General features: G+C 42.9%; 2 protein-coding genes and 1 long non-coding RNA gene across 8 annotated transcripts in view; 1 reads left to right on the top strand and 2 right to left on the bottom strand.

Moving 5' to 3' along the window:
- Positions 1-28,000, bottom strand: part of LOC105468206 (leucine-rich repeat-containing protein 37A3-like) — a 78,944-nt gene that overhangs the window by 38,009 nt on the left and 12,935 nt on the right. For 2 of the 6 annotated variants that reach the window (XM_071083294.1, XM_071083295.1), the window contains exons 1-3: positions 7,878-12,346; positions 6,054-6,125; positions 2,853-2,924 (exon numbers count right to left, since the gene is read on the bottom strand). In XM_071083294.1, the coding sequence (XP_070939395.1) occupies positions 2,853-2,924; positions 6,054-6,125; positions 7,878-12,331 (4,598 nt within the window). In that variant the 5' untranslated portion in view covers positions 12,332-12,346. Of the gene's footprint in view, positions 1-2,852; positions 2,925-6,053; positions 6,126-7,877; positions 12,403-28,000 lie in introns of those variants that run through there. The other 4 variants (XM_071083297.1, XM_071083300.1, XM_071083298.1 and 1 more) reach the window with 3 other exon arrangements.
- LOC139359657 (uncharacterized) lies at positions 534-27,784 on the top strand. Its single transcript, XR_011615908.1, has 3 exons — positions 534-628; positions 6,254-6,393; positions 27,673-27,784. It is a non-coding gene; the product is annotated as an uncharacterized lncRNA (long non-coding RNA).
- LOC105468201 (small ribosomal subunit protein uS2-like) lies at positions 17,671-18,692 on the bottom strand. The gene has a single exon (XM_011718251.3). The coding sequence runs from the start codon at positions 18,629-18,631 to the stop codon at positions 17,747-17,749; it is 885 nt and encodes a 294-aa protein (XP_011716553.2). The 5' UTR covers positions 18,632-18,692; the 3' UTR covers positions 17,671-17,746.

The following is a 28,000-nucleotide window of genomic DNA, read 5'->3' as shown; positions in this document are numbered from 1 at the left end:
CCCAGGCTGGAGTGCAGTGGCGCGATCTCGGCTCACTGCAAGCTCTGCCTCCCAGGTTCACGCCATTCTCCTGCCTCAGCCTCCCAAGTAGCTGGGACTACAGGCGCCCACCGCCACATCCGGCTAATTTTTTGCATTTTTAGTAGAGACAGGGTTTCACTGTGTTAGCCACGATGGTCTCGATCTCCTGACTTCGTGATCCACCCGCCTTGGCCTCCCAAAGTGCTGGGATTACAGGCGTGAGCCACCGCGCCCGGCCTCCCTCCCTCTTTACCTGGATGGAATAATGCTGTCTGGCTGATGTCTCCATCTCTAGTCTCTCCCTTCCTAAACTATCCTGCACACAGTCATCAGATAAACTCTCCACAAGTGGTTTGCAAAGACCAGCATTTCCTGGGAAATTATTGAAGATGCAAATTCTTGGTTCCACTCTAGACCAACTGAATCAGTAACCACGAGGGCGGAGTCCGGAACTGAGATCTAAAGCGCCGACTCAGTGATTGTGATGCAGATCTATCTATAGCACTGCTGCGGTAACATGGTTCCCCATGATGGCTCCTCAGCTGGGCATTCAAAGCCCTAGAAGATCTGGCTCCAATTTCCTACTCTCCCTCCTTGTACTCTACAGGTACTCATGGCATTCCTCGAACACTTTCCTGCGCTTTGCCCTTCTCCCATTTTCCTTTTGCAAGTTTAGAATATATTCCCCAAGATGTCTGTCTGATATTACACGATGGCCCTTCAAAGTCCAATTCAAATGGCATTGTTCTAGTAACATCTTCCTTGGTCCAAACTGAAGTCATTTTCCCCTCTTCTATGCTTCAGAAACAATTTATCCCTCCTAGTGCCCACATCCATTTCTTCTTAATGTAGTTATTTTTCATCCCATTTTTTCTGAGCATGAGCTCCTTGAAAGCATGGACTAGGTTTTGCTCATCTGCATTGCACACCATGTTTAAAACTGACACATGGAAATAAAGTAAATTCAAATATTTGTAAAATAAATGAATAGCTGGCCAGCACGGTGGCTCACGCCTGTAATCCCAGCACTTTGGGAGGCTGAGGTGGGCGGATCATAAGGTCAGGAGATGGAGACCATCCTGGCTAACACAGTGAAACCCAAATGTACTAAACCCCAAGTGTACTAAAAATACAAAAAATTAGCCAGGCGAGGCGGCATGCGCCTGTAGTACCAGCTACTTGGGAAGCCGAGGCAGGAGAATAGCGTGAACCCGGAAAGTGGAGCTTGCAGTGAGCCGAATTGCGCCACTGCACTCCAGGCTGGATGACAGAGTGAGACTCCATCTCAAAAAAATAAATAAATAAAATAAGATAATAATAATAATAATAATAATGAATGAATGAATGAATGAATGGCTAGGGGAGTGAGTAGAAGGAAAATGACTATTTTAAAGGAAACGTAGTTTTATTACTTCATGGTCTCTGTAGCACTTTGGCATCCACTTGAGGGTCTTTATACCCACTTTCCTTAAGCCTTCTACATTTGAAAGAATCTGTTTTCAAAAGAGCATCACTGATGAACTTAATAAGGATTAATGACATACACACCTCTATGGACAAAGGATAAGAATCAAGCTTTCATAGCAATGAACATAGTATCTTCTTGTCTCTAAACAGACAGAAATACTATGCAGGTATCCCTTAGTAACAGGGCTTCGGAGATAGTTATTTCGTAATTAGTGAAGAGTCAGGGGCATTTCTGACATGCTTACTTCATGTAAACATTTCTAGCTCTACCACTTTACCATGATTTTAAACATCTGTTTTAATATAACAATTCCTGGGCCGGGCGCGGTGGCTCAAGCCTGTAATCCCAGCACTTTGGGAGGCCGAGACGGGCGGATCACGAGGTCAGGAGATCGAGACCATCCTGGCTAACACAGTGAAACCCCGTCTCTACTAAAAAAAATACAAAAAAAACTAGCCGGGCGAGGTGGCGGGCGCCTGTAGTCCCAGCTACTCAGGAGGCTGAGGCAGGAGAATGGCGTAAACCCGGGAGGCGGAGCTTGCAGTGAGCTGAGATCCGGCCACTGCACTCCAGCCTGGGTGACAGAGCAAGACTCCGTCTCCAAAACAAAACAAAACAAAAAAAAAAAACAAAAAAAAACAATTCCTGAACTGAAATCCTTAATACCAGTCTATTCTCTTGGTAGCTCAATATTCTTGATAATATTATTTATATAATTCAGCTGATTTTAAATATTTAAATGTTAATTTAATTCCAATTAAGTTACCAAAAATTCTGGATTAATGATGTTCCAATGAATGTAGGTGGTCTATATTTTCTTCTCCTTTAGGCAACAATCTGAAGTTAACTTTAATTCCTTTCATCCTAGTAAACCAACTTTTTCAAATCTTTTTTTGTGAAGGACAGACAGTAAATATTTTAGGCTTTGTGGGCCACATATGATGTCTCTTGCATATTTCTCTTTCTTTTTTCTTTCAGTCCTTTAAAAATGCAAAAATCATTCTTAACTTAATGGGTTATTAAAAAATAGACTTTAGATTAGATTTGATCTACTGACTGCAGATTGAATAGAAGAAGATGGTGTGTGAACACTTATAAAACAAGGTTCATACGGGTGTCAGTCACTGCTCAGATCTTATTACCATGTGAAATTTTTTTCTGGCTATATTTTGTCTATATAATTTAAAAACTGAAAATGCATAGGAGGTAGCTAATACTAGAGGTGGGCTGAGACCCTATACAAACTTACAGAATTGCAGAATTTTACTGCTGGAAGAAATCTTAGAGATTATCTAATTTGAACCCCTTATTCATTTTACAGATAATACGACTAAAAACTCATAAATGTGATTAACTAACTTACAAATACTGGAGGGATAGCAGGCCTTCAAATGAATCTTTATGTAATTCAGTCAAATAATTTTCATTCAGAATTCTGGAAAATGAAAAAGTTATTTCTAGATTAAAATGCAAAGTACAACTATTTGCCGCACAGGACCATGTCCTGCATGTGGGGGAAAGCTGGGTCATGGTCATTTCAAGATGCTGGTATCTGCTCTGCTTTCATTCAAACCTTTCCTTACATTTTCCCTTTTGTGTCCATCTCTCTCCACCATCACAGACACACACACACACACACACACATATGCAAGCACATACACACAAGCACACTGCTACCCACTCTTCCCACCAAATTGTATATTTCATGCCTCCTCTCTAGATCACAAAATCCCTTTCAGAATCCACCTCTGGATGGCACCAAGATCAGCAGAACCTCCATTTCCTCCTCTTTTCCTAAACCTTATTATGAAAGCCCCACATGGAACCATGTCGGGGCTGCAAGTGAAGCTATTCAGACTTTTTCCCCATCAAAAAAATTTGAGAACTACAATGTGCATAAAGTGCACAGGACATCAATGTTCTTTATATTTAATTTAATTTAATTTCTGAGAAAGGGTCTCACTCTGTTCCCAGACTGGTCTCAAACTCCTGGCTCAAGTGATCCTCCTGTCTCTGCCTCCCAAAGTGTTGCGATTGCAGACATGAGCCACCTCACCTGGCCAAATATTCAGTTTAATAATTATAAAGCAGATACCCATGTAAACATTGTTACAAAAGATCATTGCTAGCATTCCAGAAGCCCCAGAGTGCCCCTTTCCAATCATATCCCTCTCACTAACCCTAATAGGTAACCACTATCCTGACTTTTGCAATAATTTTCTTGCTTTTAAAATGTACTTCTGGTCTGGCGTGGTGGCTCACGCCTGTAATCCCAGCATTCTGGAAAGCCAAGACAGGTGAATCACCTGAGGTCATGAGTTTGAGACCAGCCTGGCCAAGATGGTGAAACCTTGTCTCTACTAAAAATATAAAAATTAGCTGGGCGTGGAGGCGGGCACCTGTAATTCCAGCCACCCAGGAGGCGGCGGCAGGAGAATCCCTTGAACCCGGGAGGTGGAACGTGCAGTGAGCCAAGATTGCGCCATTGCACTCCAGCCCAGGCGACAAGAACAGAATTCCATCTCAAAAAATAAATAAAGCAATTCTGCCTCAGCTTCCCAAGTAGATGGGATTATAGGCACCCACCACCAGGCCTGGGTAATTTTTGTATTTTTAGTAGAGACGGTGTTTCGTCACATTGGCCAGGCTGGTCTCAAACTCCTGACCTCAGGCGATCCACCTGCCTCGACCTCCCAAGGTGCTGGGATTACAGGCGTGAGCCACCGCACCTAGCATGTGTTTTATTTTTAATTTAGAACTCATACATGACTTGGCTATCTACGTTGAACTAATGATGTCACACACAAACTGTTGTGAAAAATGTTACTTCGAATGTAAGCATTTTTTCCAAAATCATTTATGTGTCTAAACCAATTCCTTCTATAAATCAGTAAGAAAATGATAAAACAATTCAACAGGAAAATGAACAAAGGACAGAAAACTCAGAGAAGAAACACAAATGTTCAATAAACATATAATATTTAATTAAATGTATGAGTAATCAGAAAAATTCAAATTTGGATGGAATCCCTTTTATTCATGCATAACTTCAACAAAAAGTTGGAGAATACCCAGCGGTGAAAGGTGTGGGGGAAATGAATGCTGTCATATTCTGCTGACAATAAGTTGGCACATTTTTGAGGGCAATTAAAATTTTGTATCTACATAGTCTTCACCCCAAAAATTCCATTTCTAGATACCTATTCTACAGGAATACTTGCCCATGTTCACAAAGAAGCATGTACAGGAATTTCATTGCAGCAACGTATGTAACAAGAAAACTAAGCATAATCTAAACATTCATCAATGGGGGAATTATTAAATAAACTACGATGCATCCAGACTATGGATTATGCAGGAGTTTAAATGAATGGGGTGACCGTCTGAGTACTGGGAAGGAAAGAAATCATGAAGTGAAAGAATATCATATCATATAAGTGATACACTTATCATATGATATCATGTAAGTGATACCATGAAGTGAAAGAATCAAGTTGCAAAATGTTACCATTTATGTAAACAAAAAAGATTTTAAAGGCCGGGCGCGGTGGCTCACGCCCGTAATCCCAGCACTTTGGGAGGCCGAGGCGGGTGGATCACAAGGTCAGGAGATCGAGACCACGGTGAAACCCCGTCTCTACTAAAAATACAAAAAATTAGCCGGGCGCGGTTGTGGGCGCCTGTAGTCCCAGCTACTCGGGAGGCTGAGGCAGGAGAATGGCGTGAACCCGGGAGGCGGAGCTTGCAGTGAGCCGAGATCGCGCCACTGCACTCCAGCCTGGGCGACAGAGCGAGACTCTGTCTCAAAAAAAAAAAAAAAAAAAAGCGCAAAAAAGATTTTAAAAACCACATGCAAATCTATTTTGCTTTATGTAAATATGAATTTAGGCAAATGGGGAAAAGTCTGGAAGCATGTATACTAAATACAGAGTAGCATTACCTCAGAGATGAGGGAGTAGGGCACAAGGAGGGTTTCTGTTATACCTGTTATTGCATTTTTATACATTAAAAATAGAATCACGGGCTGGGGGTGGTGGCTCATGCCTATAATATAAGCACTTAAGGAGGCCAAGGTGGGAGGATCACTTGAGCCCAGGAGCTCAAGACTAGCCTAAGCAGCATAGGAAGACCCTGTCTCTACAAAAAATACAAAATTAGGTGGGCGTGGTGGCGTGCACCTGTGGTCCCAGCTACCTGGGAGGCTGAGGTGGGAGGATCACTTGCACCTGGGAGGTGAAGGCTACAGTGAGATGTGATTGTGCCACTGCACTCCAGCCTGGGGGACAAAGTAAGAAGACCCTGTCTCTGAAAAAAAAAAAGAGGAAAAAAAAGAATATAACCATGTACTATCGGTATAATAAAAAATAAATTTAAATTGCCTCTTATTTTAGAGAGCCTACCAAATTTAATTTTAAAATAACCAAAGGATTGCAATCCACAGAGGTTGATTTGGGGTATGGAGGGGAAATATTTTTTCTCAGAGGTACCGACCTCAAAATTCTGGACCGAGAAGGATCTTACAATGCAGTTAGTTTTTTGTCATATTTGGAGAGAATATACTCACAGTTTCTCGGTCCAACTGTATGCTTTCCATACATTTCCATCAATGTACGAAATATAGTTTCCTTGGAAATTTCTGTGAAGAAACACAGTTTACATCCTTGAATCAGTAGGAAAAGAATGATGAGGATAAATAAAGGAATCATGGCAATCTTGTTGGGGATATTCAGAAACAGAAAATAACACCTGCTTTCTCATTTCCAGAGCTATCAGCTTCCCAGTTTGCACAATTCATCAAGAAACAATGCCGAGCCACTGGCACAAATGATAAGGCATCTCCTGGAAGCTTAACCTCCGATCTATCACATCTCTTGGACAGACAGTGCCAGTTAATTACTTTGAATGTAAGTATTTTATCCAAAAGCACTTATGTGCCTAAACAAACTCCTACAAATCAATACAAAAATGGTAAATAATTCAACAGAAAAAATGGGCAAAAGCTTATCACTATCAATAAATAAGTAGAAAGAAACCCTATGCCAGGTAGCACCAAAGCTTTGCCCTCTGCTGAAACATCCTAGGCTTTTTCTTTCCACTCTTATTACAACCGACCTCATTTGGCCCCTTCACACTTTACTCCTACGTTTTGCGAGACTTTTCTATTCTGTCTCCCTGAATTAAGCTTTTCCTTCTGGACACATGACATATGGATTCTAAAATAATCCTTTGCATGTCTACAGTTGAACATAAAGCAAAAAACAAAATAAAATAAAATAATCCTCCTGTTTTGATCATTTAATCTCTCTTGCTTGGAAACTTTCAATGGCTTTCCATACCTCACTGTGTAACTTTCAAACTCCTATAGCTGATAGTCAAGGTTTTACATAATCATATCTTCACTGCTCCCTCACCTAATTCTTTGCAGCCAGATTGGTCTACTAAATTCCAACCATACCTGTAGCAATGCCTTTGCCTAGACTGTACTCCCATTTTTTTTCTATTTAACAAATTATAGCTACTCTTTAAGACCCAAGTAAAGTTTTGGCTTATCCATGTAGCTTTCCCTGATCTCCACACCTCAAGGATCACAGATTCTGGTAAATTCTAGCACTTATTGTATGCATTATCTTTTAGTAATTAATTATATAAACCTCCCTTTTTATGCCTATTATCTTTCTTCCCTCCTATCATTTTCATGTTCTGGAGACAGTAGCATATTTGGCCCTGGGTTTGACACAAAACGAGTGCTACATATAGAAAGTCAGGGACAACGATGAGTTGTGGACATAACTAAAGGACTGAGTAATCATGTGAACAGCCAACACTCCTATATATGCTAGGCACTGATGAAGTGTTTCATATATTCACTCACCTAAATTTCACAACAATCCTATGAAATGGGAACTAGCATAACTCACAGTTGAAATGTGAGGAAACTGAGTCACAGAGCAGAATAACTTGCTCTGGGTCACCAAGCTAAAAATAGACCTGGGTTCAACCCCAGGAAGCCTGGCTCCAGAATCAACTCTTAACCACTTAGAGCCTCATCACTGAGATCGGGAGGGGGAAAGGTTGCTGTAAAGAGGGTGAAGCAAAAATGGGAGCAGAGCAGCGGTTAAGCAATGATGTGATGGGGCTAAATAAAAATGGATAAGAAAACGAGTAGGAGCAAAAGACTGGAGTAAAAGTAGAAGACTGGAGAATGGGTCTAACATTAAAGGAGAATGAAGGAGAATGAGGAGAAAGGAGAATTGACAAGCAAAGGTGAAAGCAGAAAGTCAGTTGTCAGGATGGCTTGGGGAGACAAAGAAAGCCCAGGAAGGCCTCCAGGAAAAGGCTGCCACGTCAGGCAGGACACAGAGGATAATTGGGGAAAGGTGATCCTTACAAGATGGTGAAGGTGCCATTGTAGGTGTTGGGCTCTGGCACAGGCACTTGGCGGAGCCTCTGCTTTGGGCTGAGATCAATACACGACAGCGTCTTATCTCCGCAGGTACAGAGTTCACAAATGTTGGTGCTTGTGGAGGCCTTCTGTTCCTCTGATGCAGTTAAAGCCTTATTTTGGGCGTGACTTTCAGGCTGCACCAGTGAGTCCTGAGTAGGTTCTAGTTCAGTATGTGGATCTCTGACTTCAGTCAGTTTTCGACGCAGAGTCTGAACCTGGTCTGGACGAGGAGCTGTAGTCGTCTCCAGGGCTGTAGAATGTCCAGTCTCTGTAGTGGGCTCTGGAGTTACGGCAAGCCCCGGGTCTGGAGGCTGAGTTGAGGTCTCCTCTGTGGTTGGAGATGGTTTAACCTCTGTAGTAGGTTCTGTAGTTATGGTAAGCTCCAGGGCTAGAGGTTGAACTGTGACTTGAGTCAGGTGTGAATGCTGAGCCTGACCCTTGTCTGAAGGTGGAAGTGTCACCTCAGGGTGTTCTGGAGGAGGAGCTGTAGTCGTCAGGGCTGTAGAAAGTTCAACCTCTTTAGTGGGTTCCACAGTGATGATAAACCCCAGATCCAAAGATTGAACTGTGGCTTGAGTCAGGTATGAATGCTGAGCCTGACCCTTGTCTGAAGGTGGAAGTGTCACCTCAGGGTGTTCTGGAGGAGGAGCTGTAGTTGTCAGAGCTGTAGAAGGTTCAACCTCCGTACTGGGCTCTGGAGTGCTGGTAAGCCCCAGGTCCAAAGGTTGAACTGTGGCTTGAGTCAGGTGTGAATGCTGAGTCTGAACCTGGTCTGGATGTGGAAGTGTCACCTTAGGGTGCTTTGGAGGAACTAGAGTCTTCTTCAGGGGTGTAGAATATCCAACCTCCGTAGTGGGTTGTGGAGTGATGGTAAATCTCAGGTCCAAAGGTTGAACTGTGACGCTGGATGACATTGGATGCTGAGCTTCATCCTGACCTGGTGTTGGAATTGTAACCTCTTGATATACTAGAAGTTGGGGTACAACTTTCTTAGGAGGCTGAGTTGGGGTCTCCTGCACGGTTGGAGAAAGTTCAACCTCTGTCGTGGATTCTGGAGTGATGGTAAACCCTAGGTCCAAAGGTTGAACTGTGGCTTGAGTCAGGTGTGAATGCTGAGTCTGAACCTGGTCTGGATGTGGAAGTGTCACCTTAAGGTGCTTTGCAGGAACTATAGTCTTCTTCAGGGGTGTAGAATATTCAACCTCCATAGTGGGTTCTGGAACGATGGTAAGTCCCAGGTCCAAAGACTGAACTGTGACACTGGGCAATGTTGAATGCTGAGCTTGATCCTGACCTGGTGTTGGGCCTGTCACCTCATCATGAGCTAGAGGTTGAGCTGCAACCTCCTTAGACGGCTCTGGAAGCTGAGCTGGGACCATTTGCTGCCTTGAAGTTTCTACCTCCTTAGGGGGCTCTGGAGCCTGAACTGTGGCCTCCTGCTGGGTCAGAGAAGGTTCTGCCTCCACAGGGGGCTCTGGAATCTGAGCTGGAACCTCCTGCTGAGTTAGAGATGGTTCCACCTCCTGAGGGAACTCTGGAGATAAAGACGGGGCCATCTGCTGGGTCAGAGAGGGTTCTATCACCATAGGGGGGTCTGAAGACTGAGCAGGGACTGCCTGCTGTACTGGAGAGGATTCTACCTCTTTAGGTCGCTCTAAAAGTTGAGTTGGGGCCTGCTGTAGGACTGGAGATAGCTCGACCATCTCAGGTGGCTCTGATGGCTGAACTGGTATCTCCTGCTGCAGTGAAGGACTGATCTCTTCAGTGGACTTCAGAGGAGGACCTGAGGCTTCCTGCTGGGTTGCAGATGGGTCAACCTCCTTAGGGGGCTTTGGTGGCTCAGCTGGGAACTCTTGCTGGACTGGAGAAGGTTCTGCCTCCTTAGGGGAATCTGGAATCTGAGCTGTGGCCTCTTGCTGGACTGGAGATTCAGTCTTTTCAGGAGGATGCAGAAGTGGGGAAGGGAGGTCAGGCTGGGCTAGAGAAAAGTCAGCCTGCTCAGTGGGAACAGGAGGATTGTCCTGCTGGACTGGAGAAGGTTGTACCCGCATAGTGACTGCTGTAGGTCTGGTAAGCCCCATATCTACATCTAGATGTGACATATATAGAGGTGAACCTATTGCTTCATCATTCAGTGAACTTTCAAAGTTTGACGAGAGCTGAGTTGGAGGCTGAGTTGTGGGCTCTTTATGGACTGGAGGAAGTTCATAATTTTCAGGTCTATTTAGCTGCTGGTCTTTCAAATGTTGAAACTGCTCAGGGGACATTACGGGTTGAGCTGGGGCCCCCTGTTGGGTTAACATTGCAACCTGATTAATGAAATCTGAAGTCATGGTAACCACGTGATCCACAGGATTAACAGTGACATGGTGCAATGTTGGAAGCTGAACTTGATCATGACTTAGAGGGGAAATTGCTACCTCATGATGCTCTGGAGGTTGAGCTACAACTACATTAGGGAGCTCTGGAGTCTGAGCTGGGGCCTCCTGCTGGGTTAGAGAAGACTCACCCTCCTCAGCGGTCTGTGGATGCTCAGCTGTAGCCTCCTGCTGGGTTGGAGAGGGGTTCTCATTATTAACAGGTTCTGGAGATTGAACTGAAGTCTGTTGAATTGCTGAAGGTCCAGCCTCTTCCAGTGACTCTGGAGGCAGAGGTGGGCCCCCGTGCTGGATGGTGGGAGGTTCTACATCATTACCTGGCCCTGAGAGCTGAGCTGTAGCCTCCTGGAGGACTGGAGAAGTTCCCACCTCTGCACTAGGCTCTGTTGCTATGGTGAGCTGCGTGTCTGGAGGCTTAACAGAGACATTGGGAAAATCTGAATGCTGAGTTTGATGGTGACCAAGAGGTGAAACTGTGACTTCATGATGTTCTGAGGGCTGAGCTGGGGCCTCCTGCTGGGCTGGAGAAGACTCCACCTCCCCAGAAGACTCAGAAGGCTGAGCTGGCTGCTCCTGCTCACTGGGGGAAAGTTCAGCCTCTATAGGAGGACCTGGAAGCTCAGTTGGGGCCTCCTCTTGGATTGCAGATGGCTCCATCTCTTCTGGAGGCTGAGCTGGGGTCTCCTGCTGGGCTGGAGAAGATTCAACCTCCCCAGAAGACTCAGAAGGCTGAGCTGGCTGCTCCTGCTCACTAGGGGAAAGTTCAAGCTCCATAGGAGGACTTGGAGGCTCAGTTGGGGGCTCCTGTTGGGTTGCAGAAGGTTCCACCTCCTCTGGAGGCTGACCTGGGGACTCCTGCTGGACTTCGGAAGATTCTGTCTCGTTATCAGCCTCTGGAGTCATGGGAACCTCCACATCTGCAGGTTTAACTGTAATGCTAGGCAAGTTATAATGAGCTTGATCCTCACCTGGAGGCTGAACTGTCACCTCACGATTCGGTAGAGTTAGACTCTCCATAGAGGATGCTGGAGGCAGAGCTGGGGCCTCCTGCTGGGTGGAAGAAGGTTCTTCCTCCTCAGGGAGCTGTGGAAGCTGCCCTGGGGCTTCTTGCTGGAGTAAAGAGGATTGGATGTGTTCAAGGGTCTCTGGATTTTGAGTTTCCGGCTCTAGATGGAATTGAGAAAGTCCAACTCGCTCAGGGGGCCCTGGAGGCTCATCTGAGTTCACCCGGAGTTCTGGAGGCAGGCTGCCGGGATACAGTGTGTCCATACTCGAATATTCATCCTGCAAAGTCTGTTTCTCACGCTGAGGTTTGGATAATCGGTGTGGAATTCCAACAATCTCAGCAAGGCTCCAACGCTCAGCTAGATCTTTCTTCAGGTTCTTGGGCGAAACAATAAATGTGGTTGGTTTTGAAATCTTACTGTCTAGCGGAACAAGTATTTCATCTGCCTGATGACCTGCAGCCCGATCTAGATCTGCAGTTGGAACCTTACTTTTGAGACGAGGAAGCTGAACTAGGGTCTGATTCTGATCCCCGTCCAGCAGTGGGACCACCTCTGGGAGCCTTTCTTCCGGAGTCAGCTTGTCATTTAAATCCTGGTGTGCAGCGGAGAACTGCTCTGGCCCCAGGGGCAGCTCTTCAGCTGAATCCGTGTCCAGGAATGGAACCAAATTTTCAGTCGATTCCTGGGGCAGGGCTGACACCTGCGAGGAAGCAGAGGGCCCCAGGTAATCAAAGTCCCCCAGGTCTGCCGGGGGAGTGGGCGCATGGGGAGATTCCCATGGGAGATGGGAGGAGCGGGAAGACCGGGGCTCAGGCGGCCCCAGGGGGTTAGAGGTCAGCTGGAGCGGGTCCTTGACCCACTCCAGAGGCTGAGTCTCCTTGACTAGTAGACACAATAGTTGCCACGTGAGGAGGGGCCATGGGCCCCAGAAACGCAGCCAGAACATGACACACGCGAGTGCTGCGCACTGAGCGGGAGTCATTCTGGCAACCCTAAGATGCTCGTGCCCCATATAAGCATGCGCCCCGCCCTGTCTTTATGACACCTCTATTTATGCCACCTTTATTAGGCTTGGGTCTGGATCTGCTCCATGTCACCAGGGCAATCTTATGTCACAATCCCGCCCAAACACCCCTTCCCACCCCGCCCGGCTGGAACACCCCTTTCCCTCCCCTTAGGGAGGAAGGATTTGGGCCACAGACCCAGGTGGTCCCAGGACTCCAGCAGCCTGCTGTGGTGTGGTGGGGTGGGGTCACGGGACCTCACCTTGGGATCTTCAGAAGTGCTAGTCCAGTTGTGGCAGCCTGAACTCTTCCTCCTCCAAGGTGAAATCCAAGCATACTCTTCCTTTCAGGGAGAGCAACTGAGCTGCAAAATGGGCGCCAGTTCGGGTGGCAGGCACGACGCACATTACAGTCATTTATTCCAAAATGTTGCCGTTTTCGCTAAACTGTTGCATGTTTGATAATGAATTCACCACCCTACTAGGTAGGGGCTTCCAGGGAATAAGCGAGGACTCCAAATTTTCTGTAGGAGGGGTGTTGGGGGTGGGCAATTCAGTCTGGGAGAGAAGGCTTTAATCCCAGTGAAGAGCCCTTTGCACTAGCAGGGAGGAGGCTGAACTGTCATCCTGCCTTGACTCAACACAGCCATTACCCTAGAAGTTACAGCGCCACCCTTCAGAGATCTACCCTGTGTGCACACATGGAGAAGAGGCTTAGGTTGTTAAAGTCAACATGTTAAATAATTTCCTGAAATGCGACTGTAACTAGAACACAGCTGACTTCCCCCACAGCCATTCTTACCTATTTTGTTACTGTCTGGCACAATTATCAGCATGTAAACTCCAAGAAGGTGCTTCATCTTATTCCAGTGCCTAGCAGAGGCACAGGGTGCATAGTGATGGTTTTAAAATGGAAGGGGGGGCTGTGCACAGTGGCTCACACCCATAATGCCAGAACTTTGGGAGGCCGAGGTGGGCAGATCACTGAGGTCAGAAGTTCCAGACCAGCCTGATCAACATGCTGAAATCCCGTCTCTACTTAAATAGCCGGGCGTGGTGGTGCATGCCTGTAATCCCAGCTACTCAGGAGGCTGAAGCAGGAGAATCACTTGAACCTGGGAGGCAAAGGTTGCAGTGAGCCTAGATTGCAACATTGCACTTCAGCCTGGGCAATAAGAGAGAAACTCCATCTCAATAAAATAAAATAAAATAAAACTGAAGGGATTCCAAGATTCACCTCATTTAGGGATGGATCTATTGTTATAATCAGATTTCTGAAATCAGTGCTGACTTCCTCTCACATTTCGCAGGAACCTAGACTTCTTAAAGCTTGAAGTTTACTGGATGGGTTTTATTTAAATTGAGTTAAAATAATTATTTTACAGGGAAGAACTTCAAAACACATTGCAACTTTGGGGTGAAAGTTAAATAAAATACTCTAGCCCCAAAATAAATTCCCACTGAAATGAAACTTTTGCTCCTTTTTTTAAAAAAAATTCCATAAATAGTAAATAATGACTGTTTTCTTTTGAGATTAATTTAGAAACTCAATCCCTATTTAAGAGCTTTCATATGCAGTCATGCGTTGCTTGCCATGTGAGGAGCTTGAGAAGTGTGTCATTAGGTGATTTCACCATTGTGCTAACATCATAGCGTATACTTACACAAACCTAGGTGGTATAGCCTACAGCACACCTAGGCTATATGGTATGGTCTATGACTCCTAGGCTACAAACCTGTACTATATGTTACTGTACTGAATATTAAAGGCAACTGTCACAGAATGGCAGGTATTTGTGTATGTAAACATGGAAAAGGTATAGTTAAAATACTGTATAAAAGATAAAAATGGGGCCCAGGCACAGTGGCTCATGCCTGTAATCCCAGCACTTTGGGATGCGGAGGTGGGTGGATCACCTGAGGTCAGGAGTTCGAGACCAGCCTGGCCAACATGGCAAAAACCAGTCTCTACTAAAAATATAAAAATTAGCTGAGTATGGTGGCGCATGCCTATAATGCATCCCGCTACTCGGGAGGCTGAGGTAAGAGAATCACTTGAACCCAGGAGGTAGAAGTTACAGTAAGCTGAGATCACACCATCGCACTCCAGCCTGGGCAACAGAGTGAGACTCCATCTCAATAACAACAACAACAACAACAACAACAACAAAAAGATAAAAATGGTATGCCTGTATAGGGATAGCTCCATTATACTCCTATGGAACCACCATCATATATGTGGTCTACTGTTGACCAAAACTTCATTTTGCAGCACATGATTGTAAATGATTGACAGAAAGATCTTCAGCAAAATAGTCCACCCAAGGTATATGGGAGATATTGAGATCCAAGTAATAAGCCATATTTGAAAGGCATTATAGTTTTCGAAAGCTGTAGCACAATCAGTCTTAAGGCCACTTACATCTCCCCACATCTCTGGGATCCTGTTTGAAGGGAGTTCTAAAAAGGCCTGTGTTCAAGCAGCCCAGCATCCCTTACTCCTGGGGCCGGGGGAGACTAACCCCTCTCCTGTGTCCACAGCTGTAGTAATACAGTCCTCAGTTCTGTCTCCAAACTCCAAATAAGGGGTCAGAGCCAAGGGTCAAGACTTTAGGAAAAGCCCCAGAAATACCCTGCACTCAAAAAGCAGTTTCGGAGTTTCACATTTTCCTGAGAATGAAGCAAATTATCCTCCAAATTCTGCTGCTTATTTTGAATTATGGTTATATTGCATATGTTATCTGACCCTTGAGGGTTTTTTTGTTTTTCTGAGATGGGAGTTTCACTCTTTTTTCCCAGGCTGGAGTGCAATGGAGCGATCTTGGCTCACCACAACCTCCACCTCCCAGGTTCAACCAATTCTCCTGCCTCAGCCTCCCAAGTAGTGGGATGCATGCACCACCGTTTCCCCATGTTGGTCAGGCTGGTCTTGAGCTCCCAACCTCAGGTGATCCGCCCGCCTTGGCCTCCCAAAGCACTGGCATTACGTTTCAGCCACTGCGCCCGGCCCTGTTACCTTTGAGTTTTTATCTCCACATACTTGAATTAAACCGTGTAGTTCTTCTTCCCATCTGACATCTACAATCTCTTCACTGGGTCTATACTCCACAGCTATTTTACCACTTTCTGAAATGAAGTTAGCAAGGATCAGTTCAGAATGTTTTTCATTCTAAAACTTCCTGCATATAATGGTAGCAGCCCATAATGAAACATTATTTTGGTTTCTAAAAGCAGAAAATAAGAGCATTTTCCTGGAAGTTCCCTCATTATACCCTTGGATTTTTTCTTTTTTTTTTTTGGAGACAGGGTCTCACTCTGCACCCAGGCTGGAATGCAGTGACACTATCGGAGCTCACTGCAGCCTGGAATTCCCGGGCTCAAGTGATCTTCCTGCCTCAGCCTCCAGAGTAACAGGGACTACTCCCCTGTGCCCAGCTAATTCTCTTTTTTAGAGACATGGTCCCACTTTGTTGCCCAGGCTGATCTCAAACTCCTGGCTTGAACTGATCCTTCTGTCTTGGTCTCCCAAAGTGCTGAGATTTCAGGTGTGAGTCACCATGTCTGGTCTCACAGCTCATTTTTTAACATATGTATGAAATATCAACTGTGTTTGGGTCAAAGGACTTTATGATCTTACAGATGGGAACTAAGGAATAATAACATAGGAAATAAAAAATGTGGAAACAAAAATGTTGAATCACAATATGACTAAATGGAAAGGCATCAGGTGTGGGGTCGAAGTAAGTTCAAATCCAAAATAGAGACCACGGGGCTAGTAGACAGTTCACATTAGAAGCACAGCTAGGTGTCTACTCACTGATAACCGGAATTCCACCAGATACAATGAACAAAGCTTCAGAGTGAAAACATTTGAATATTTTTTTTGGCAGAAAATGACCCACATGCTCTATAGACAATACAACTTCCTTTAAGGCAAACTAGAGCTATAATGCTTTTGGTCTAAGAAGTTTTGAGTTTGTGCAAGGGATACCTCTGCACACTAGGGAGAGGGAGACAACCTACACATTTGGCTTCGTTATTAAAGGTCCTCCCTCCCTATAACTGGATGGGTTATTTCCCCTAAGATCCAGATGAGTAAAAATTCATACACATTCGATGAAATTCCAGAAGTTACCTTCAAACTCTGCTACTCATTGAATGCCATGAAGATATTGGAAAAAAAAAACAAAAAAAAAAAACAAAACAAAAAAAAAACCTTTCTGCTCAACAAGGGATTGATATTATCACGTTTGAGAGAACTTCAGAATCTCAGGCCTGAACCCAGGGCTGCTAAATTAGGATCTGCAGTTTCTCACAATCTTCAGGTGATTTATATGCTCATTAAAGTTTGAAAAGCTGCCTTGAAACAGTCCTTCCTAAAACTGAAGTGGAGGAGAAGCAAAAATCATCGGTAAATTGTTCAAAGTAATCTCAAATGCAACCCAAATTTACAGAATCCCAGGTGAAGCTCAGTAATCTGTATTTTTATCCTTCTCCCCAAATAATTCTGATATGCAGGCAAGTTTGAAAACCACTGCTTTAAAGAAAATGGATACTCTCCTTACAAAGTAGAAAGTAGGGTTTTGGAAACTCATGCAAGGGAAGCAAAACGATGCCTCAGGAGGCAATAATTACAATAGGATTGATGCAAATGGAAGCCGAAGCTTAACCAAATACATTAATATATGCCTACAAAAGAAAATGCTAACGAAGTCAAGTGGTCTGCATGAATTCTGAAGACAAATGGAGAAGCAAAGAACAAAATTTGTCAATGAATTTCCAGCACAGTCTAGGTTAGGGGAGTGACTTTCTTGACTGAATGACACAGACTCTGGACCACCTGATCGGTTATTACCTTAATGGAGGAATTATATTACAATGTACAGGTACTTTAATTAGAATGACCTGGCAGTTACTGAGGCAAAATTTTCTGCTCCTTTGTATTCTGCAACACAAGAAGGATCTATATGGATGTTCTCTTCTCTGAACTGTTTGGATGAACTGGTCAACGGCACTCATTATGCCTTGGGTTTTAAATCTGCATCGTGGTCATAATCTGTTAATTAATTTCTCATATTTTTAATAAAAAGTTTGCCTGTATATTTTAGACAGAAATTACCTTACTTTGCTGAAATTCTAAGAAATCCTAGACAGTTTTCAAGGCCGGGCTCAAATGTCACCTCTACTACCCTTTGCTGTGCCTCCTGGCACTATGCTTCTGATACTCTGTATGGTCCTCCACGACAGCGCGAGCACGATTATATTACCGGCAATTACTGATGCCCCCCTGGCTCATTTGTTGACTCCTTTAGAGCACAGATCATGTTTTATTTATTTATTTTTATTTTTTATTTTTTTAGAAACTGATGTTTATTTTCTATCAACCATTTTTCCATGTTGCTTAAGAGCCCGTGCAAGAACAGCTTAAGACCATTCAGTGGTTGCTCCTACCCATTCAGTGGCCTGAGCGGGAGCTTCAGACCAGTCTTCCGTGGCAGGCTGAGCACTCCAGTCTTCAGTAGGGAACTGCTGAATAGGCACAGAGGGCACCTGCACACCTTCAGACCAGTCTGCAACCTCAGGCTGAGTAGCAGTGAACTCAGGAGCTGGAGCAGTCCATTCACCCTGAAATTCCTCCTTGGTCACTGCCTTTTCAGCAGCAGCCTGCTCTTCTTTTTCAATCTCTTCAGGATCTCTGTAGAAGTAGAGATCAGGTATGACCTCCCACGGGTGTTCACGGGAAATGGTGCCACGCATGCGCAGAACTTCCCAAGCCAGCATCCACCACATCAAACCCACTGAGTGAGCTACCTTGTTGTTGCATGGGATGGCAATGTCCACATAGCGCAGAGGAGAATCTGTGTTACACAGAGCAATGGTAGGTAGGTTAACATAAGATGCCTCCGTGAGAGGCTGGTGGTCAGACCTGGGGTCAGTAACCACAAGAAGCCGTGGCTCCCGGAAGGCTGCCTGGATCTGGTTAGTGAAGGTTCCAGGAGTGAAGCGGCCAGCAATTGGAGTGGCTCCAGTGGCAGCAGCAAACTTCAGCACGGCCCTCTGGCCAGTATTCCTGGAGGATATAACACTGACATCAGCAGGGTTTTCAATGGCAACAATGGCACGAGCCGCCAGCAGAAGCTTCTCCCAGGTCCTCTTCAGATTTATGATGTAGATGCCATCACTTTTCCTTTTATAGATGTACTGCTCCATCTGGAAGTCAAGATTGGTGCCACCTAAGTGGGTTCCTGCTGCAAGGAACTTAAGGACATCCTCCTCCTTCATTTGCAGGACATCAAGGGCTCCGGACATTGTGAAAGTTTCCCTTTAAGTTACGACGGGAATCCAGAACAATGCCGTATGGACCCCTCTGTAGGTAGCGCGGAAAAGATGTTTTATTTATTGTAGCAACTAAAACAATATTTGTTCAACCAATGACACCCATAAACAAAACTACCTGCCGAGGGCAGAGATGCAGGGGTAAAGTCATGCCAAGATTAAATCTCAGAAACCATTGTAGATTTTTCAGAGTTGACCAATACATTTATTGTATTAATTATAAAAAAAAATTATAGTGTTTTCAGACTTCTAGACTTCAAAAGACAACTCTCTATACAATGTGTGTTTCTAGAAGGAAAAAGTGTAACATTGTCCCCTTATTTCTAACTGGTATCTGAGAAAAAGAGGCCTCACTCAGTTTTGGTATAGGGAAGGGGGAAGTTCATTTCCAGCAGAATTTAATACTCCAGAACTAATAAAATCTAATTATTTAATCTGCTATTACATATCTATAAACCATGAATGGCATATCAAGAATAAATAATCTGTGACGCATTTAAAGCTTTTAAAAATGATGAAACTTATTTGTCAAATGTAACAAGGATTCACCTTCTAATGTAGCATGGTGTCCCAGTCTAGTATTAACGTTATTAATGAACAAGGCTATGTTCTTTGAGTACATTCCCTTTGCCCCCAATCCCTATCTTCTGTGTCAGTAATAATATAAAAATCACCAGCTGGCTTTTATAGGTGCTTTCTTTTTTTTTTTTGAGACCGAGTTTCGCTCTGTCGCCCAGGCTGGAGTGCAGTGGCGCAATCTTGGCTCACTGCAACCTCTACCTCCCAGGTTCAAACCACTCGCCTGCCTCACTCCCAAGTAGCTGGGATTACAGGAGCCCACCACCACCCCCGGCTAATTTTTATATTTTTAGTAGAGATGGGGTCTCACCATGTTAGCTAGGCTGGTCTCAAATTCCTGACCTCAAGTGATCCATCCGCCTAGGCCTCTCAAAGTGCTGGGATTACAGGCGTGAGCCACCATGCCTGGCCTATACAGTGCTTTCTATTTGCCAGACATTGTGCTAAGCACTTTAAAGCGCATTATCTCATTTTATCCTCAGATCGGCTCCATAAAATAACTACCATTATTACCTCTACATGTATATAGATATACGTGTGTGTGTATATATACACACATATATATATCTACATACATTGAAAGTCTCACCAGTGTTTTCACTTTTGCTTTCAACCACTATACATATTTTAAAGAGTAAGAGGAGAAACAACCATTTGTGTTTTAAAATTTTCCCAGATACCATTTCCGCTGCTCTCTCTTTATCTCTGAAGTTCTAGTATTACCACTGGTATAATTTTCCTTTGGCCTAAAGACCTTCTTATACATTTATTTTAGAGTAGAACTTCTGACAACACATTCTCTTAGATTTTCTTCATCCGAAATGTCTTTTTTCTTTTTCTTTTTGCCTTAATTGTTGAAGTGTATTTTTGCTGGATATAGAATTCTGGATGGACATTTCTCTTAGTACTTTAAAGATGTTCTGCAATTACTTGAATCACTGAAAGGCTTAAAGTTGGGGACCGGCTCTATCACATACATGTTTTACAGAAAGGTTCATTACTTTTATATCTTCATTGTGGACCATAGCCTTTATCATCACTAAATCTTTGTCTCATTTATGAGTTTTTAAATTTTGCTTTGAACCTAAACTTTTGTAACTCCTTTTTATTTCCTACAATGCGGAGTTTATCGGGGACAACAAAGGCAGTTGGAAATACATAACTGGAGTTTCGAAGAGAGGTCTAGGTAGGAAAATGGATCTAGAAGTCATTGATATTTTGGTGGTAATTGAGTCAACTGATAATTAGGGGAAAGTTGGGGAAACTAAATGCTGAGGACTATCACATGTAAGAGGGATGTTTGAAGGAGGAATAACTGGTCAAGGAAATTGGGTCATGAGTGGCAACAGGAAATTTAAGAAGGATGTAGTGGCCAGAGGTATCATACATGCATTGTATATGTATGTAGACATATATCTTATGTAGATATATGTCTACATACATATACAATGTATGCACGTAGATATACATTGAAAGTATAGATACATATCTATATGTCATTGAAAGTGTATATGGATATATACACACACACACACATATATACACAATGATAAGGGAGGGGGTTAGAATAAAGAAACCTAAATGGTTGTAATACTTTTACGTTTTATTTAGAGGTAAAATGGTAACTCTAAGTAGGTAGGTTAGGTATATATTTTGTAATTCCTACAGCAAAAACATAGCACAGATATGACCAAAAGCCATTTAATAAAACATAACACTAAAAAATATTCATTTAATCCAAAAGTAGGCAGAAAAAAGAAACAGAAGAAACCCCCCAAAAAAGAGATAATCAGAAAACAAATAATAAAATAGGAAACCTAAATCCAGTCATTATCAATCATATTAAATGTAAATGGTCCAAAACACATTAATTAAAAGACGCTGTCAGATTACATTTAAAAGAAAAATTAAAAAAAACAAGAAACCATTTGAAAATATAATGATATGGCCAGGTATGGTGGCTCATGCTTATAATCCCAGCATTTTGGGAGGCTGAGGTGGGCAGGTGGCTTGAGCCCAGGAATTGAAGACCAACCTGGGCAACATGGCAAATCCCCATCTCTATTTTTACAAATTAAAAAGTAAATGAATGTCATGATATATAGATTAAAAGCAAAAGGGTAGAGAAAAATATGTCATTCTAACACTAGTCAAAAACAGTATTATATTACTAATATAAAACACTAATTTTATATTAGTATTAAATGATGGTTTTTTGTTTGTTTGTTTTTTGTTTTTCTAAAACGGAGTCTTGCTCTGTTACCCAGGCTAGAGTGCAGTGGCACAAACTCGGCTCACTGCAACCTCTGCCTCCCGGCTTCAAGCAATTCTCCTGCCTCAGCCTCCCAAGTAGTTGGCATTACAGGTGCTCACCACCATGCCTGGCTAATTTTTGTATTTTTAGTAGGGACAGTGTTTCACCATCTTAGCCAGGATAGTCTCGAACTCCTGACCTCAGGTGATTCACCCGCCTCGGCCTCCCAAAGTGCTGGGATTACAGGCGTGAGGCACAGCACCCGGCCTGTATTTATGTATGTATGTATTTATTTAGAGATGGAGTCTTGCTCTGCTTCCCAGGCTGGGGTACAGTGGTATGATCTCGGCTCACTGCAATATCCACCTCCTGGATTCAAGTGATTCTCTTGCCTCAACCTTCTGAGTAGCTGGGACTACAGACGTATGCCACCGTGCCAGGCTGTTTTTCTATTTTTAGAAGAGATAGGGTTTCACCATGTTGGCCGGTCTGGTCTCAAACTCCTGACCTCAGATGATCCACCCGCCTTGGCCTCCCAAAGTGCTGGGATTATAGGCGTGAGCCACCATGCCTGGCCAAATAATGGTTTTTAATATAATGATTACTGCCAGAAATAAAAGTTATTTCAGAGTGATAAAGGTGTCAAATAATCAAGAGGACAAACCTGTAAATGTTTCTGCATCTAGTAACAGGGCCTCAAAATACAGGATGTGTAAACAGACAGAATTTCAAGGAGAAAGAGAACAAACCCATAACAATCGTTGTAGACTTCAACACTCCTTTATCAGTAATCACTAGAACAAGCAGACAGGAAATCAGCAAGGATACAGAAGACTTTAACATGATCAACCAACTTGACCTAATTATTATTTATGAAACACTTTACCTAACAGCAGCGTCTTTCCTATTACAAACTGAACATTTACCTAAACAAACCATGTTTCAGGCCATATACAAACCTCTAATTTTTTTTTTTAATTCATCATACCAAGTATGTTCTCTAACCATAATGGAATTAAATTAGAAACCAACAACGAAGACGTCTGGGAAATCCCTAAATGTTTGAAAATTAAACAGTATGTTTTAAAACAAATCATGGGTCAAAGAGTAAGTCATAATAGAAATTTTATAATATTGTGACCCAAATGAAAATAAAACACATATCACAAATTCTAAGATATGTTTTTAAAAGTGCACACAGGGGCTGGGAGCTGTGGCTCATGCCTGTAATCCCAGCACTTTGGGAGGCCAAGGCAGGTGAATCATCTGAGGTCAGGAGTTCCAGACCAGCCTGGACAACATGGTGAAACCCCACCTCTACTAAAAACCCAAAATTAGCTAGGTGTGGTGGTGGGCACCTGTAATCCCAGCTACTCGGCAGGCTGAGGCAGAAGAATCATTTCAACCCAGTAGGTGGAGGTTGCAGTGAGCCAAGCTCGTGCCACTGCACTCCAGCCTGGGCAACAGAGCAAGATTTTGTCTCAAAAAAAAAAAAAAGCATAAAGGAGCACAACGGTTTAGCCTGGAATCCCAGCAGTTTGGGAGGCCAAGGCAGGAGGATTGCTTGAGCCCAAAAGTTCAAGCCCACCCTGGGCAATACAGTGAGACCTCGTCTCTATTTAAAAATAAAGAAAGAAAAATCAAAGAAAATGAGGTATATATGCACAATAGGATATTATTCAGCCATTAAAAAAGTGAATCCAGGCCGGGCGTGGTGGCTCACATCTGTAATCCCAGCACTTTGGGAGGCTAGGCAGGTGGATCACGAGGTCAGGGGTTCAAGAACTGACTGGCTAACACGATGAAACCCCGTCTCTACTAAAAATACAAAAACTAGCCAGGCATGATGGTAGGCGCCTGTAGTCCCAGCTACTTGGGAGGCTGAGGCAGGAGAATCGCTTGAACCTGGGAGGCGGAGGCTGCACCGAGCCGAGATTGTGCCACTGCACTACAGCCTAGGTGACAGAGCAAGACTTCGTCTCAAAAAAAAAAAAAAAAAAAGTGAAAACCTTCATCTATAAAGCTTGAGGTTTGGAAAATAAAACCTGGAGGACATTATGTTAAGTGAAATAGGCCAAGGACAGATAGACAAGTATCACATATTCTCATTCATGTATGAGAGATTAAGAAGTTGATGTCATGGAAATAGTCAGTAGAATGATGGTTACCAGGGGCTGGGAAGCAGGTAGGGATGAAGACAAGTTGATTCATGGGCATAAAAACTCAGTCAGATGGAATAAGTTTTAGCTTTTGTTTGCACAGTAGGGTGACTACAGTCAACAATAACTTAGTGCATATTTTAAAATAGCTAGAACATTTGTTATGCTCCCAATACAAAAAAAAGGATAAACATCTGAGATGATGGATAGCCTAATTAACCTGATTTGATCATTACACATTGTATGAATCTATCAAAATATTACATGTACCCTTATAAATATGTACACTCTACCTTAAGGAAACAGTGAAAAAAGAAGGTGTGGAATAACAGCGACCACAACAAAATCAAAGAGGAAAATCTTTGTGAACTTGGGTTAGTCAGGCCTGGAATCAGCAAACCATGGCCAATCCACTACCTGTTTTTGTAATAATCAAAAGAATAACAATATAACTGATAATCTGAAAATTATGTGAAATTCAAACTGCAGTGTTCAAAAAGTTTTATTGGAACAGCTGACTGCTTTCATTGCTACAATGGCAGAGTTGCAACAGGGACAGCAAGCCTGAAATATTTACTATCTGACCTTTTACAGAAAAAGTCTGGCAAGGTCTGGGTCAGGCAGAGTTGTCAGATGAACATGAAATGTGTAAGAAAAAAATGTGGTAAATCAGACTTCATTAAAATTTAAAACTTATGCTCTGGGAAAAAGACACTGCTAAGACAATGAAACACAAGGCACAGATGGGGAGAAAATATATGAACATCACACAGCCTAACAAAACACTTATATCCAAAATATATAAAGAACTCTTACTAGCCAATAATAAGAAAATGGCCAGGCATGGTGGTTAATGCCTGTAATCCCAGCACTTTGGGAGGCCAAGGCAGGCAGATTGCTTGAGCTCAGGAGTTCAAGACCAGCCTGGGCAACATAGCAAAACCCCATCTCCATTAAAAATACAAAAATTAACCAGACATGGTGGCATGCACCTGTGGTCCCAACTACTTGGGAGGCTGAGGTGGGAGGATTACCTTGAGCCCAGGGTCGGGGGGAATGATAGGCTGCAGCAAGCCAAGATCATGCCACTGCACTCCAGCGTGGGTGAAAGAGCGAGACTCTGTCTAAAAAAAAAAAAAAAAAAAAATATATATATATATATATATATATATATATTCTACTTTTATATATATATATATATATATGTAGAATAACAATAAAGAAAGCAACCCAATTAAACATCTTGAAGATTCTGGTATCTTGGCCAGGCATGGCAGCTCATGCCTGTAATCTCAGCACTTTTGGAGGCCGAGGCAGGCGGATCGCTTAAGCCCAGGAGTTCGAAATCAGTCTGGGCAACATATCAAAACCCCATCTCTATTTAAAAAAAAAACAAAAACAAAAACAAAAACTAGCCAGGTGTGGATGTGCGCACTTGCAATCCCAGCTACTTGGGAGGCTGAGAGGTGGGAGGATGGCTTGAGCCCAGAAGGTGGAGGCTGCAGTGAGTGGTGACTGTGCCACTGTTCTCCAGCCTGGGCAACAGAGCAAGACTCTATCTCGGAAAAAGAAAAAAAAAAAAAAGATTTCAGTATTTTTCCATAAACAATAATATACAGAAGGCAAATAAAAAGATGCACATAAAAAGAGACTCAGAACCATCAGTCATTAGAGACAAGCAAATTAAAAGCAGAAGGAGCTACCACCATATACTTATTAAGGTGGCTAAAAATAAAACAACAAAAACTGACGATGTCAAGTGCCAGGGAGGACACAGGGCAACTAGAACTCTTCACACATTTGCAGGTAAGAATGCAAAATGGTACAGCTACTTTGGAAAACAGTTTTGGCAGTTTCTTATAAACATACAACCCAGAAATCATACTCCTAGGTATTTACTCAAGAGAAACAAGTATTGTGTTCATACAAAAAACATTATGGAAATGTTTAGGGCAGCTTTATTCATAGCTCCCAAAAACTAGAAATAACTGAAATATTCAACTATTGGGCAGATAAATGCACTGTGATACACTCAATGTAAGGGACTGCTACTCAGCAATAAAGAAACTACTGACACAACAACATAGATGAATCACAAATACATTATGCACTGTACATGTATAAACTATTTTATTAAAAAATTAAGATACCTTTTTAATAGTCAAACAGGCCGGGCGTGGTGGCTCACGCCTGTAATCCCAGCACTTTGGGAGGCCGAGGCCGGCAGATTATCTGAGGTCAGGAGTTCAAGATCAGCCTGGCCAACATGGTGAAACCCTGTCTCTACCAAAAACATTAAAAGTGAGCCAGGCGTAGTGGCAGGCGCCTGTAATCCCAGCCACTCAGGAGGCTGAGACAGAAGAATCGCTTGAACCCAGGAGGCAGAGGTTGTGGTGAGCTGAGATCGCGCCATTGCGCTCCACCATGGGCAACAAGAGCGAAACTCCATCTCAAAAATAAATAAATAAATAAATAAAAGTCCAACAGTACATGAAAAAATAATGTGATCAAGAGAGGTTCACTGCAAGAATGTAAGGGTGAATCAATATAAGATCTACTAATATGATTCTATGAATATACACTACTGTAATTAATATGTAGCAAGCAGGAGAAAAACTATATGATCATCTTAAAAGATGCTAAGGTGGCATTTGACAAAATATAATAGCCATATCTGATTAAAAAAAAAAAAAACTTACAAAAGCAATTGAAACAGGCGAATACACTCAAATATTAAAGGCCTCAAACCAACAGCTAACCATTACATATCTGCATCAGCTCCGCTGAACCGGGATGGCACTAGATGCCTATCATTATAACTAACACGTGATACTATGGTGGAGGTGGTGGTAGGGAATGCACTGTTTTTCCCTTTTTTTTTTTTTATTACCCAGGTTCCCATCAACGGTAGAGGCAATGTAATTTGAAGAGAAGAAGGAGATATAATAAGAATATCAGATGTGTATATGATTCATGTTTGCAGATGATACAACTTTATTCCTAGATAAAGTTATTCCAATCAAAGCAAAAGCTACAAGAAACAAATAGAAAAAAAGAATAGGTGGCTGAATTCAAAATTAAGTTTAAATTAATGAGTTTTCAACTAGAAGCCCCCTAGGAGAGCAGGTATTTTTATAGACAAATTAAAGATAAAATGAGATTTCATGGCATAGGTGAAAATATTTAGCAAATAAATTATACTTCGCCCAATTTTGTAAAAAGTATGTACATACACATGTGCCGGGTGCAGTGGCTCACGCCTGTAATCCCAACACTTTGGGAGGTTGAGGCTGGCGGATTGCCTGAGCTCAGGAGTTCGACATCGCCTGGGCAACATGGTGAAACCCCATCTCTACTAAAAAATACAAAAAATTAGCTGGGTGTGGCAGCGAGCACCTGTAGTCCCAGCTACTCGGGAGGCTGAGGCAGGAGAATCGCTTGAACCTGCGAGGTGGAGGTTGCAGTGAGCCGAGATCACGCCACTGGGTGGCCTGGGTAACAGAGTGAGACTCCTGCTCAAAAGAAAGAAAGAAAAAAAAAGTATGTATGTACACATGTTCACCTAAAGATGGTTACCTAATGAGAGGAACCAAAATATTAATGTTCTGGGTTTTCTTAATTTTCCACATTACTTTCCCGATAAAGAGAAAAAGCAAAAATAAAATTTAAAGGTTTTACTAGATTTCCAGAAGCATTATTTATGAAAGTCAAAGCTTTTTTCCTAAACTAATTATCAAAATCACAGACTAATGAATAAATGAATGTCAAGAGCTCAAAAATGGGGTGAAAAATCTATGGCCAGCCACAGCCTGTTTTTGTAAATAAAGTTTTATTAGAACACAGCCACACTCATTTGTCTACTTATTGTCTATGGCTGCTTTCATCCTACAAGGGCAGAGCTGAGCAGCTGTGACAGAGCCAGGTGGCCTGCAAAACCTAAAACATTTACTAATTGGTACCCTAAGAACAAGTCTGCCAATCCCCTGACCATTAGATAATCTAGTCCATCCTACACTGTACAGGTGAGTAAACTGAGGTCCACAGAAGAATGGCTTCTCTATGGTCCAAACTCAAGTTAAGTAAGAAGCAATGAAGACTCCATTTCCATGGTACTTTCTACCACTTGGCCAGGAAATTCTCAGAACAGACATCCTGCTGTTTGGGAGGTAAACCTCAGAGTCTCCTATCACATCGCAAGTGAGTGTATTTGCCAATAAATTCATGAGAAGAGGACTTTGGGCCTAGTAACTATCCAACACCTGCTAAAGGTCTGAGTAAACCTTAGTAGATTCTAGAAAAAGTAACTTTAAAAACCACATAGAGGCCGGGCGCGGTGGCTCAAGCCTGTAA

The sequence above is a fragment of the Macaca nemestrina genome, chromosome 17 (assembly GCF_043159975.1).
Source record: "Macaca nemestrina isolate mMacNem1 chromosome 17, mMacNem.hap1, whole genome shotgun sequence".
In the NCBI taxonomy this organism is placed as follows: Eukaryota; Metazoa; Chordata; class Mammalia; order Primates; family Cercopithecidae; genus Macaca; species Macaca nemestrina.
Note: the sequence above shows the minus strand (reverse complement) of the source record. Positions and strands in the feature narration are given on the sequence as shown.